The sequence below is a fragment of the Pelodiscus sinensis genome, chromosome 16, assembly GCF_049634645.1.
Source record: "Pelodiscus sinensis isolate JC-2024 chromosome 16, ASM4963464v1, whole genome shotgun sequence".
NCBI classification, from domain to species: domain Eukaryota; kingdom Metazoa; phylum Chordata; order Testudines; family Trionychidae; genus Pelodiscus; species Pelodiscus sinensis.
In genome coordinates this window covers 529,937-543,420 of record NC_134726.1, presented here as the reverse complement: position 1 = coordinate 543,420, position 13,484 = coordinate 529,937, and the positions used below count along the sequence as shown (strand labels likewise).

General features: G+C 41.8%; 1 protein-coding gene across 17 annotated transcripts in view; it reads left to right on the top strand.

Annotated features, from left to right (window-relative positions):
* The window catches only part of MAPK8IP3 (mitogen-activated protein kinase 8 interacting protein 3), a 126,190-nt gene that overhangs the window by 72,156 nt on the left and 40,550 nt on the right, over positions 1–13,484 (top strand). For 12 of the 17 annotated variants that reach the window (XM_075898969.1, XM_075898966.1, XM_075898968.1 and 9 more), the window contains 3 exons: positions 3,117–3,174; positions 4,810–4,962; positions 8,080–8,161. In XM_075898969.1, coding sequence (XP_075755084.1) covers positions 3,117–3,174; positions 4,810–4,962; positions 8,080–8,161 — 293 coding nt within the window. The remainder of the gene's footprint in view (positions 1–3,116; positions 3,175–4,809; positions 4,963–8,079; positions 8,162–13,484) is intronic. The other 5 variants (XM_075898970.1, XM_075898964.1, XM_075898962.1 and 2 more) reach the window with 1 other exon arrangement.

Below are 13,484 nucleotides of genomic sequence, written 5' to 3'. Positions count from 1 at the left end.
GAGGGGGAAGGAGACCCAAAGATGCTTCGCTCAGGACAAATGATTAAGATAGAAATGGAACAGGAAAACTGATTGAGCAAGTTCTGATATCTCAAGCTTTAAATCCCTACTAGGCCAAACTCTAGTGAGCAAGAGATGGACTCACTTCTATTGAGTATCACAGTGTAAACCATGCACAGGCACAAGAATATGTATCGCAGTATTACACATCATAAAATGTACCACACGCTCATACACACTAGTGAGCTGCTCTATTGCTGTTTACAAATTTGTATTTAATGGCTGCTTTTTTTCTCTTCCTTTCTTCCTCTCCCCTTTGCCCTACCTCTTTCTGTTTCCCCTTCTCGTATGGGATGGCTCTCATAGTGCGGGATGATTTCTTTGGTAAGGCGAAGGCCATTTTTAAAATGTTTTTTCTTAATGCCTTTTGTCCGCCCAACATCACTTCATGCTTCTTGAGTTCTCTCGGTTTTGGTTTTTGTGGTCGAGGTGTCACCTCTTATAGACAGGAGACTAGCTCAGTTTCTGTGTATTTGGGCTTCTGTTTTTTTCTGGATGTAGTTGATTATCCACTTTGATGCTTCAGACACTGTTTGGATATGAAAGGGTATGTCTACGCTACCCCGCTAGTTTGAACTAGCGGGGTAATGTAGGCATACCGCACTTGCAAATGAAGCCCGGGATTTGAATTTCCCGGGCTTCATTTGCATAAGCGGGGAGCCGCCATTTTTAAAACCCCGCTGGTTCGAACCCCGTGCAGCGCGGCTACACGGGGCACGAACTAGGTAGTTCAAACTAGGCTTCCTAGTTCGAACTACCGTTACTCCTCATTTCACGAGGAGTAACGGTAGTTCGAACTAGGAAGCCTAGTTCGAACTACCTAGTTCGTGCCGCGTGTAGCCGCGCTGCACGGGGTTCGAACCAGCGGGGTTTTAAAAATGGCGGCTCCCCGCTTATGCAAATGAAGCCCGGGAAATTCAAATCCCGGGCTTCATTTGCAAGTGCGGTATGCCTACATTACCCTGCTAGTTCGAACTAGCGCGGTAGTGTAGACATACCCAAAGATAAATAGAATGGGATGAGTCTGTAAAATATGTCTCTCTTCCCATATTATTTTCTCACTTTGGCTGCATGCTGGGAGTACATGAAAATATCTCCTTTTAATCCCACCCCAGAGATCTTCTCTTATAGACAGGTTTGTCCTGTTGCAAACTTTCCCACTCTGTGCACTAGGATCAGGTTTTCTTGGAGTGCCATGCTGCTGCTCTGGGGAAGACTGTCTCCAGTCCTCTATTTCCATAAATAGCCCTCTGTACCATTCCTGAGGTAAGGTGTCCTGTAGTTTCACTGTGCCACACAGGCAGCTTTTGGGATGATATGTGTGGCTTGGGCAATTCTGATGTGATTGGCTCATGTTCTCTGTCACAGCTCCTTTCTGTACTGTAGATGCATACTTCCCTCATAAAGGAATCAGAAGGCAGAAAGGAAGAATCCAAAGAGAGGTTCTACACATGAACTCCACTTACCCATTCCTCCCTTCTGCTGCATTATGCCATTTCTGAAAACGTTACTCTATATACGTTTAATTTAATTTACTGCTAAAAGCTGGTAGGAGGGGTTGGGAATGTTACTTTATAATCAGACTCCCATGCCCATAATCTCTAAGCTCCACTCCATATATGTGGTCATCTATAAGAGGAAAGGGGCATTTCTCGTTTCCCTCCCAACAGAAATACATTTTTAGTTGGTTAACACCAGGCCTGGGGGTTTTGTCTCCCACTTCTTAGGTGTTTGCAGAGTTTCCCCAGCACCTTGAGAACACGTAGCCTGAAACATCAAAGTGATTCATTTTTTCTCTATTCAGTGTTCTTTTTAATTTTACTTTTTAAAAGGCTGCTTCTTGTCCGTCTTTGCTGAGAATTTGCTTTTGCCATCATGAATCCATCCCATCTAACTGTGGGAAGACAATCTGTGTGTTGAAGTGTTGTGCTGTGTTCTCACTTCTTGTGTGCTGCCATGTTTCTCTAATTTCCATTTACTTCACGAGTGAGTCATTTACTATTTTTCTGTAAAAGCAAATTAAATAGCACCTTGACTATTTTCTCAAGAAAAGTCTATCTGCTATAAAGGAACTTTTTACAATGGAGTAATATGATGAAGAGCTTGAATGATAGTCAAGGCAGTTATGTGACCATTTTATAATTAGCCATCTGTCGTGAGAGAATGCTATCCATGCATCAGTGTCATGGCACGAGAGGAGGAGATTGTTTCTATGCCTCTATCCCCTAGAATTGTGTTTAGCCCCCATTGAGAAGAGAGATTTCTCTATAGCTGTACCCCCACAGCCTCTTCCAGCAGGGAATTGTCCTGAATGGGTCAGTCCCCTTTCAGCTTCACTTAAAACTATTGAACTCAGCTCTCAGTCATAGGCTCAGATATTTAAAAATGTGAGTGCAAATGTGCACTCCTCCCGGCCTTGTGTGCGAGCTGTTTGTGTCAGCCCCCATTTTACAATTGGAGACTGAAATATTGTGGTGATCAATCTTATCTTTAGAGATGCCTAAATAAATCTAAAGAAACAAGGGGTGCTAAATGTAAAACCTTGATAAGATTGCTGTAGTGTGAGGAGGATGGTGCCAAGGAGCCTTCGCTGGCTACAAGGACACTGAAAATGAGCATATTTAAGGCCTGGTGATTTGGCTTCTATACGAAGAAAAGCAAAAATCTTGTGACATCAAATGATGAGTTGCAAGTTGCATTGCTATAAATCTACGGACATTAAAAATCTCTGACTGTAGTATCTTGGAGTTGGGAGTCTTAGACCCAACTTTCCCAACCATCTTTTAGTACAGCCATCTCTTTGGCCTACCTCCTCAAGACTGCTTGTTTGTATTTAGGTAAGTGGTAAAAAATGTTTGTGTCCTTTACGGAGAAGATACATGGACACATTTGCTACTGTTATGTATTATTTCAGCAGGAGGCACTCTGCACATGATACACAGCTGTAAGGCTGACTGACAAAAGCTGTTTCTTCTCCTAAGCATAATCAGTTAGCACAGAATAAGGCTCTGTCTTTCTGGAGGTGAGGATCAAAACTGCCGGGCCTCTTTTTTCAGGAATGGGCAAAGAAGTGGGGAACCTGCTGTTGGAGAACTCACAACTTCTGGAGACCAAGTAAGAAACCCTTGCATGTTCTGAACTGCTTAGCTGTTTTATATGCATCCTGTCATCTTGGAACATATCTGTGTCAGAACTCTTACCTCACCAAGACATGTTGGTATCTGGTTTGGCAACCATTCTTTGATGGTGCTGGCTCCTTAAAGCTACTCTTCCTCAAGTCATGTTTGAGAGGCTTTCGTATGCATGTTTCTTTTGTACAGTCAGTTGACTGAACTTTCCACACACATGTACATGCAGGGCCTTACCATTCTTGAAGTCAGTGGCAGGGTTTTTATTAACTTCATTGGCAGCTGGAGGGAGACATAGGTGACCATTAGGAAAAGATAATGTTGTGTACACTTCACTGCAATGTTTACCTTCTGCAAAGGAAAATCACAACTCGCTAAGGTCTTAGCATTCTTTGAATGTCTCAGCAAAGCAGTGGATAAAAGAGAACCAGTTGAAATGATTTATTTAGACTTCAGAAAGCTTGTCAGCAAGATCCTGCATGACAAGATTGTTAAAAACTGAGTTGTCATGGGGTAAGAGGCAATGTACTGTCATGGATCAAAAACTTGCTAGAAGACAGGAAACAAATAGTGAGATACCTTTTTTCCACAATGCTAACACTTGGGTGCCACAGGGCTCTGTACTATCTTCTTTGTTGTTTAGTATATTTGTGATCTGGAAATGAAGATGAGTAGTGAAATTTTGCAGATGTTTAAGTTAGTCGGACCAGAGAGAACTGTGAGAAACTGAGAGAGTCCTGAATAAGCTAGGTAGCATGATGACAGCTGAATTCAGCATTAGTAAATGCAAAGAAACATCCTTTGGAGGGAAACAAATAAGGTATGAATGCTACAGGATTAAAGGGGGTTTAGCAAAATGGAAGGGAATGACAAAGGGAATGACAAAGGGTCTTGGGGAAAAATCTCATAAAAAGAGAGTGAAAATGTTGGGATTGTTACCTTAGAAAGGAGATCAGTTAGAGGGGATGTGAGACAAATATATAACACCATGAGTAGTATCAAGAAGGTTGAGTGGAAACTTCTTTCTGTTTCATAACACCAGAGCAAAGACCGTTAAAGACACTGAAAGGAGGGAAATTCAGAGCTAACGAAAGAAAATACTTTTTAAAATAGCACACAGATGTGGAACTCACCACCACATGAAATTGTTGAGGCTAAAATCGTTGAGGCAAAAATGTAGCAATATTTAAAAAGGGATTAAATTGCCATCAAGAATATCCACAGCTATTGTAATGAATGATACCAAAAAATTGTGGACAGGATATTAAAGCTCATGCTGTGGAGTTTAAGCCAAACTTTATTAGTGATCAAGATGAGACCTAACATGGGCGGGGTGGGAGGCAGATTATACCATGTCTGCTTTTTGTGGTGTGTTCACATCTTTCCCTAAATAATCTGGTACTGGCCAATTAAGATGGGTTTCCAGACTAGATAGTCTTATATAGTCTGTCAATTCTTATGTTCTGTCTGCTCCCTCCCACCAAATCACACTACTTTTCTTTGCATTTCCACCACACTGAATGCCTTTGTGGAATGTGTCATTTTTTTTCTCAGCTGCCTACAGGAGTTAGTTTCTGTTCTGATTGCATCTGTCTTTACCATTCCTTTCCCTGCTTTAAAGAAATGCTTTGAACGTTGTGAAGAATGATTTGATTGCTAAGGTGGACCAGCTGTCTGGGGAACAGGAGGTACTGAAGGGAGAGTTGGAAGCAACAAAGCAGGCCAAAGCCAAGATGGAGAACAGAGTCAAGGAACTGGAGGAGGAGCTTAAAAGGTGAGTGCTGCACACACTGCCACAAAGAGTTTCCTGATTTTTGATTGGTAGGGAAAAAAAGGCCACCAAAAAAACCCCTCACTGATTCATATGGCTTTGCTACCAGCTTAATTCTTTTCCCTCACGCAATTTATGGTTGGAATTCAAGGGCACCTCGTGGCTTACATATGAAAATTGATTTTCTTGATTTTTAAGTAAAAATAAACATTTTATTGATTGCTTGGTTTTTTTAATTGCATGAGAACTTTTTTGTCAGATGTTAACATTTCCCAGCAGTGATTACAACCCACTATTTCAGGGCTTGAACACAATTGGCATGTGCCCTTATCCTATGCCGGCACCTTTTTGAAACGACTGTCTTGTTCTCTAGAATCTCATCCTTTACTTACAAAGTGAATTACTAGCTGCTATGGTTCAGAAGAAAACTTCAGAACCATGTCCTGAGTGCAACTACAGCAGAGATGTGAGAATGCCAAGAGCCTGGAATAAGATCTCTCAGAAGGCTGAACTGCCCCATTCATTTCATTAGAGGGTTATTTCAGATGAGTAACTATAAATGTCAATATTGTTTACTCCCTCCTGCTCAGAGTGAGATGGAGAGTCATGGATCTGCAGAGTTAACTGTGAGTGACCTCTCATTTTGGTGCCATAAGTGAGTGGCATTTAGGTGATATCACCACTTACAATTTTCCCCCAATGAAGTGGCAGCCAACTCCCAGGAGCCTATAATCGTACTGCAGTCCCTATGGGGCAAATCAAGCACAAGGAGTCCGATGGAGCTCAGAGCTGCACATTCATATTTGAACATTTGCATAATCCGTTGTGAGTGTCATTTCATTTTGGTGGTTCATGGGTGGAGCTTATTTGTGGTGTGGCCTGGGAAAGTACCTCCCCCCCCCGCCACCTAACGATAAGAACCAGTTTAGTAACAGAAGCGATACCGACTAGTTTATTGTCCAAGATGACTTGAAAAAAATCCGTTGTCTTTTCATTAAGTAAGATGTCATATAATTCAAGTAGGCATGAACTTCACTGTTGGTCTTATGGATATTTTAAACTAAAGCTCTCCTAAAAATACATTAAACATTTTATTAAAATCTTTTCAGCCTTCCCTCCCCCCCCCCCCCCCCCTTTTGGTTTTAGTGGATTAGAATTATTTTCACTGTATTGAAGCACCCTTTGCTTAAAATGGGAAGTCAAGGAACATGGTATGATCACTTAAACATCGGTTGGTATTTTGTTGAGCAGTGAATTTTTTTATGAACAGTTCAGTATATTTGTCCTGGTTAAGAACAGTGCATGTTTGTATATAAACTGTCACTGTGGAATGGAAATTGACTGGTCTACTATTGTAGATCAGGAATGACTGAAATCTTGGACCTTGTGGCTTGAAAGTTACATCAGGGCTGTTGGAATGTCAGAGGTTGCAGAGCAATGTATTTTACTAAGAAAAGTCACTGGTATCCTTAGAGTGATTAGTCTGAAATTATAGTAGCCCTACAGTGGCCAAATTGGTGCACTTCCAGTATCACTGATATGGGAAAAGAGTGAGAGTGTCATCCGAAGAGCGTATATTTGTATAATATTAGGAGAGAAACTTTATTTTAAGCAAAACCCAATGGCTGTATAATGTAGCCTTGTTTCCTAGCTTTGGCTAGGTAAAAAACAATTCTCATTTCTCAGGGCATGTTGCACACCTCTTTGCTTCTCTCAGATGGGAATTGATTACCAAATATAGGGTGTGTCTAGACTACAGAGTTTTGTCAACAAAAGTGGACTTTTGTTGACAAAACTATACCTGCGTCTACACTACTGCTGAGTTCTGTCGACATAATGTCGACAGAACTCAGCAGTTTTGTTGATGCTGGTAAACCTCATTTTACAAGGCATAACACCTTTTGTCGACAGAGTTCTGTCGACAGAAGGTGTTATAGCTTTTAGGGTTGTGTCTAGACTACAGGGTTTTGTCTACAAAGCAGCTTGCTTTGTCGACAGAACTGGATGTAGTCTAGACGCTCTTTGTCGACAGAAGCTTTGTCGACAGTATCTGTCGACAAAACTTCTGTCGACAAAAGCCTGTAGTCTAGACGTACCCATAGATTGTAGACTTGCTTATGCTTATATCTTGTGGAGCTCATTGTTTTAAAGGGACATTGTCAGGATAAATAAATTTATTTCCGTGTCTTATTAGCAGTCTTTTAGGTCAGGGTTTTTCAAAGTTGGGTTGCAGGCCCGCCTGGATAAGCTGTTGGTGGGCCACAAGACACTTTATCTCACTGTCCCCAGGCACGGAGTCTTGAAGCTCCTATTCCCTTGGCTGGAAATCGTGAATTGCAGCCAATGGGAGCTGCAAGGCTCCGCATTTATCTAAGCATCCATAGACAAAGCTTCTCCCGGCCTGTTAGCGGCTTGCCCAGGCGGGCCCATGACCCAGCTTCGAAAACACCTACTTTAGGATATTAAAACTGCCATACTTCTAAAAAATCTGCTACCGTCTTTATTATTTATATTGGATTTTTGGTTTTTGTTCAACAGTTGGCTTGTGCAGTGATGACATTGGGCTAGTTGGTTTCATACATCTTTGGTTAGTTTCACTCACTTCAGTGTTAGGGTTGCAATCCTAGCGTGAAATGAAAACATTGCTATTCATGTGATGTTTTATAAGACCCCTTTATAACCAAATGCTAAATGTTATGTCTAAAGTAGTGACTACTTTGAGGTAAGTATCTTACACTTGGTGTGAGATGTTCACATAGTGCATTGGAATAATGCCCAGTTGTACAAACATCATGCATGACACTTCTGGCCATAATTTCAACATTTCTTAGGAGGAATCATGAATGGAACCTGCAGAAGTCAGTGGGTCCCTGGCTTACACATAGTCCCATTGATTTCAGTGGAACTCGTCACGGAGTAAGATACTACTCAGCATGAGTAAGATTGTCCAAATCAGTAGTGGCTTGTTTATATCAGTCACAGTAGGAAAGAGGTTTGGTACATATATTTTATACTTCCAGTCTTTAGTGTATAGTTCTCGGAAGGATGAGTTGGCAGCTGTTCCTGGACAGATTCTAACATGTTATTTTCTGCTTTGTTTGATTTCTCCTGGTCTCCTAGAGTGAAATCTGAAGTGATCGTTGCCCGACGAGAACCCAAAGAAGAGGTGGAGGATGTAAGCAGCTATCTCTGTACAGAATTGGTATATTTCATTATTAAAATGCCTGTGGCCTGTGGGGGAGGGGATTAATGTTCTTGTTCTGTATTTACTTTATCTTTATTGTAGCTCAAAGTGGCTGCCATATAGACTACTCTGCCTTTGTAGATGATGAAGGCAAAGCTGTCCAGCACTAGCTTGTTACTGCTCAGCATTGCCAGCAACTAAGCACTAGCACTTGATTTCCTCTGTCTGTGTCAAATAAGCATCACTTCTCAGTGCCTACGCTTATCATGTCCCCAGGATGCCTGCTGTTCAAAGAGGTAGTTTTAGAGTATATCAGTACTCTGTTCAGTATTGCTAGAATAATGTCCTCTTCCCTCCTATAGCATCTAGTGTAGCATCATGTAGTGTCTCCTCCTGTAGCATCTAATTTTCCCTTTTACTCAAATTACAGTCAGTTTAACTAGGCGCTCTGTGCTGGAGTCCATTATTATACTGTGAGCTTGTCTGATGATAGAGAATTGTCTTGATGCACCTTGGAGACTGAGGGTATGTCTACATTAGCTTGTTAATTCGAGCTAGGTAGGCAAATCAGGCAACCAGAGTTGCAACTGAAGCCCGGAATTTAAATATTCCGGGCTTTATTTGCAAGTTCCTATCCGGTTGCCATTTTTAAATCCCCCTTATTTCGAACGAACTGCCCGCGGCTACACGCGGCAGTTTAAAGTTAATCCGAACTAAGTCCTTAGTAACTTTAAACTGCCACATGTAGCCGCGGGCAGTTCGTTCAAACTAAAGGGGATTTAAAAACAGCGGCTGGACAGGACATGCAAATGAAGCCCGGGATATTTAAATCCCAGGCTTCATTTCCAAGTTCGAATACCTACTTTAGACACCCTAGTTCGAACTAGGGGGCTAATGTAGACATACCCTAACAGAAATATATATACTATCATCAGCTATCGTGGGCAAAACTCACATCTTCAGATCCAGCTCAGGTGCATCGGGACTACTTGTTTTTAAAGTTACAGGCTACCTGAAAAGTTTTTATGCAATGTGTCTTGCACTGATCTGAAAACTCTAGCCAGTTCTATAGCAATAACTATTTTAATTTAATGTCTTTACATTCTCCCAATTTTGAGACAGAAACATTTTACACTCATTTTTTTCGTATTTTTCTTTTGAATGATCTAGCATGGCCACTGCCAGATGCAGGATGCCAGAGGAGAGGGACCAGCAATCTATTTCATTCTGGCCACTCTGATGGACCTGTAGTCATTTCTGTGAATATATTTTTTGGCTAAGATTAGCATTTTTTATTTATTTATTTATTTATTTTTAAATCTAGCCCAGCTATAGCCCAAAAACATACAAACCAGGGAATAATAGAAATACTACTTGGAGATGTCACCTCTTATGCGACAGGAAATCTGATCCGCATCCTCTCTCCACATTTGCACATAGAAAAGACTGTGCTGAACAGTATTGGGCCAAATTAATCACCAGTACAATTCCATTGACTTAATGGGAATTAGAGAGGTATTTGACCTATTGAGAGCTTTGAGTTTATGGTAAATGAGCAAATTATGCATGTGAACAAAGGATTCCGTTTTGAGCTGAGCTGTGCCAATAGACCTGTGTTTAAAAAAATAAAATAAAAATGCAACTTCCACCAGATTGTTAATAGCAATTTCCTCTTCAATCACATGTTTCTTCTGTCTGCAATTCAGATGACTTAATTTCAGGAAGGCAGGAGTTTAGCTGGCTAGTTTCCAGTAGTCCATTTTGGTGTAGTGCTACACCAGACCTATATCAGCCTTCGGTGCTGAAGTGGGGGTATCAACAATTACAAACAAAGCTTAGTTGTTCTTCCTGATAGCATGTTTTCAACACATTTAATGTCTCCCGTAGGTAGCTCTTTACTGTAGCTGTTGTGAGGAGGGCTGTCTTGGCTGCTTAGCATACATTGCTCTCATTTTCTTTCCCTTGAGGGGAGTGTAGTGTGTAAGATCTCTTTCCCTTTTCAGGTCCATGCGTAGATTCACCCAGCCTACAATAGCCATACTCGCCTCTACTAAAAGAAAGCCTAATTATGTTATCCTCCTCAAGGAATCAGATGGAAGGTTGTTTGGCAGGGAGAGGGGCTTTGGCCATTTTATTAGTGGGGATATTGAGTAGAGGCAGATATATATTCCATTTAGGTATGTGCACCCAGCACGCTGGAGGCAGAGTCATTTGCCTACCAATACTCTGAGAATACTCATTGTTCCTCCCCACTTCTGACCTGACCCCCTTCACTTCCTTCTCACTGCCCAGGTGTGATTGTAGACTCCAAACCTCGCATTTAGTTTTAGCCTAGTTTATTGTATATAATAAGTTAGCGGTAATTAATAGTCAGTAGATAATATTTCCGGGTTTAAACATTGTCCTTCATGTTGAGTCTGGGAGCTGACCTTGCCTATGAAGATCAAGGCAAAAAAAGCATTGAGTATTTCAGCTTTTCCTGCATCATCTGGCACTAAGTTGCCTTCCCCATTCAGTAAAGGTTTCGCACTTTCCGTGACCACCACCTTGTTGCTAACATTCCCACAGAAACCCTTCTTATTTCCCTTCATGTCTCTTGCTGGCTCAAACTCCAGTAGTGCTCTCACCTTTCTGATTATACCCCGGCATACACAAGCAATATTTTTGTTGTACTCCCTAGTCATCTGCTTAAGTTTCCACTTCTTGTAATCTTCCTGTTGTCTGCCAAATTTTCTATTCTTTCTGCAAATTGTAGATGGTTTGTTCATGTGCTTCAATAAGGCTTCTTTAAAATACAGACAGCTCTCCTGCATTCCTTTCCCCCTCATATTAGCCTCCCAGGGGATCCTGCCTATCAGTTCCCTGAAGGAGCCAAAGTAACGCACATTGGAAAAAATCCCAAGTGCACATACAAAATGATGAGGGCAAAGTTAGCTATAACCATTCAAGAGGGAGATCTTAATTGGAGTCATTGTGGATAGTTCTCTGAAAACATCTACTCAATGTGCAGTGGCAGTCAAAAAGCAAACAATGTTAGGAATCATTTTAAAAAAAAGAGAGAGAATAAGACACAAAATATCTTATTGCCTCTCTATAAAACCATGGTACGCCCACATCTTGAATACTGCGTACAGATGTGGTCTTTGCATCTCAAAAAAGATATTGGCATTGGAAAAGGTTCAGAAAAGGGCAATGAAAATGATTAGGGGTTTGGAAGATAGATTGAAAAGACTTAGATTTTTATTCTTAGAAAAGAGGGAAGATGGGGTTATGATAGAGGTCTATAAAATCATGACCGGTATGGAGAAAGTGAATAAAGAAAAGTTATTTACTTGCTCTCATAGTGTAAGAACTAGGGGTCACCCAATGAAATGAATAGGTAGCATGTTTAAATAAACAAAGGAAGTTTTTCTTCATGCGGTGCAAAGTCAACCTGTGGAATTCTTTGCCAGAGGAAATTGTGAAGACCAGGACTTTAACGGGTTTCAAGAAAGAACTGGGTAAATTCATGGAAGTTAGGTCCATCCATGCTTTTTAGCCAAAATGGGTAGGAATGGTGTCCCTAGGCTCTGTTTTCAGGGGCTGAAAATGGATGACAGGAGAGGGATCATTTGATGATTACCTGTTTCTGTTCACTCCTTCTGGGGCATCTGGCATTGGCCACTGTCAGAAAACAGAATACTGGGTTAGATGGACCTTTGTTCTGACCCACTATGGTTGTTCTTATACCCATCAGTTCCCTGAAGGAGCCAAAGTGTTTTTCTGAAGTCCGGTGTCTATATTTTTCTGCTCTCCTTTCCTCAGGATCCTGAACTCAGCTATTTCATGGTCTCTGCTGCCCAGGTTTCTACTTACTTCTAATTCCCCTACCAGTTCTTCCCTATTTGTGAGCATTCAGTCAAGAAGAGCATGACCCTCGTTGTTTCATCCAGCACTTGCACTAGGAAGTTGTCCCCAATACTCTGTGCATGGCTGTATTGCTCTTCCTACAGATATCAGGGTGATTTAAATCCCCTATGAAAACCAGGTCCTGTGATCTGGAAACTTGTGTTAGCTCTTCAAAGAAAAGCCTTGTTTGCATGATCCCCCAGGTCTGGTGGTCTGTAGCGTATGCCCATCACAACATCAGCCTTATTGCTCTCGCCTCTCCTCATAACCAAAAGAATCTAAACAGGCTTTTCTCCAGTTTCATACTGGAGCTCTGAGCAGTCGTATAGCTCTTCTACATACAGTGCAACTCCTCCACCTTTTCTCCCATTTGTGCTTTCTGAACAGTTAATACCCATTCAGGATAGTGCTCCAGTCATGTGAGCTGCCCACCAAGTCTCTGTTATTCCAGTCATATCATAGTTCCTTGACTGTGCCAGGGCTTTCAAGTCTTTCCCCAGACTTCTTGTGTTCATGTACAGGCACCTAAGGGACCTAGCTTATTTCCCTACTTAGTGTGAATCAGGAGACTTTTGCACCTTCTTCCTTATGTTTCCTCCCAGTATCCCACTTCCCCATTTACTCCAGGGCTTAGGTTACCATTCCTCAGTGACCCTAGTTTAAAGCCCTCCTCACTAGGTTATCAAGCCTGCCTACAAAGATGCTATTCCTTGTCTTTGTTAGGCAGATCTCTTCGTAGTAAGCCTTCTTCCAGGAAAAACATCCTATGCCTGAAGAATCTAAAGCCCTCTCTGATGCCATATGGTCCAAGAACTGGTTCCCTTGTGAGACCTAACTGTCATTCTGGCAACTCTGATGGGCTTCTCCACTCAAGCCTGCTGCCCCTCCTGTCTCAGAAACCTTATTCCTGGTGTGCAAGTGGCAGACACTGTTGCCTTACCTTATCCTTGAAGAATGGAGTGTGACGCTGTGACCAGACCTAAAGTTTTATCCAGGGTGGTCTCGGTTTCATCTGAATAAGGTGGTGTATTTTCCTGAGGTTTTTTCCCCCATGGAAGAACAGCCATACCCTTCCGGAGTAGGAAGTGCTATTCTACCTGGGAAGTCAAGCAATGTCTAGACAGAATTAAGTTGTTTTGTGTTCCACCCTGCCTGTTGGAGTCCTGTGTGGACTGCTTTAGGAGACAAGTAGTCTGTGCCCAAACCATCTGTAAGTGGATACAATTCTGTATCAGGGCTGCATGTGAGAGCTTCAGCTGCACCTCCTCAGTGGACATTGTCTCGTCCATGAAGCGTGCAAGCAACATAAATGGCATCCCTAAGTGACATTTTTCATACTGGACATTTGCAAGGCTGCCATGTAGTCGACCATGTTCATGGACCACAGTTTCTATTGCCACATCTTCCAGAGTGGACGCAGGCCTCAGAAGAGTGGTTCTGCTATCCTTATTTC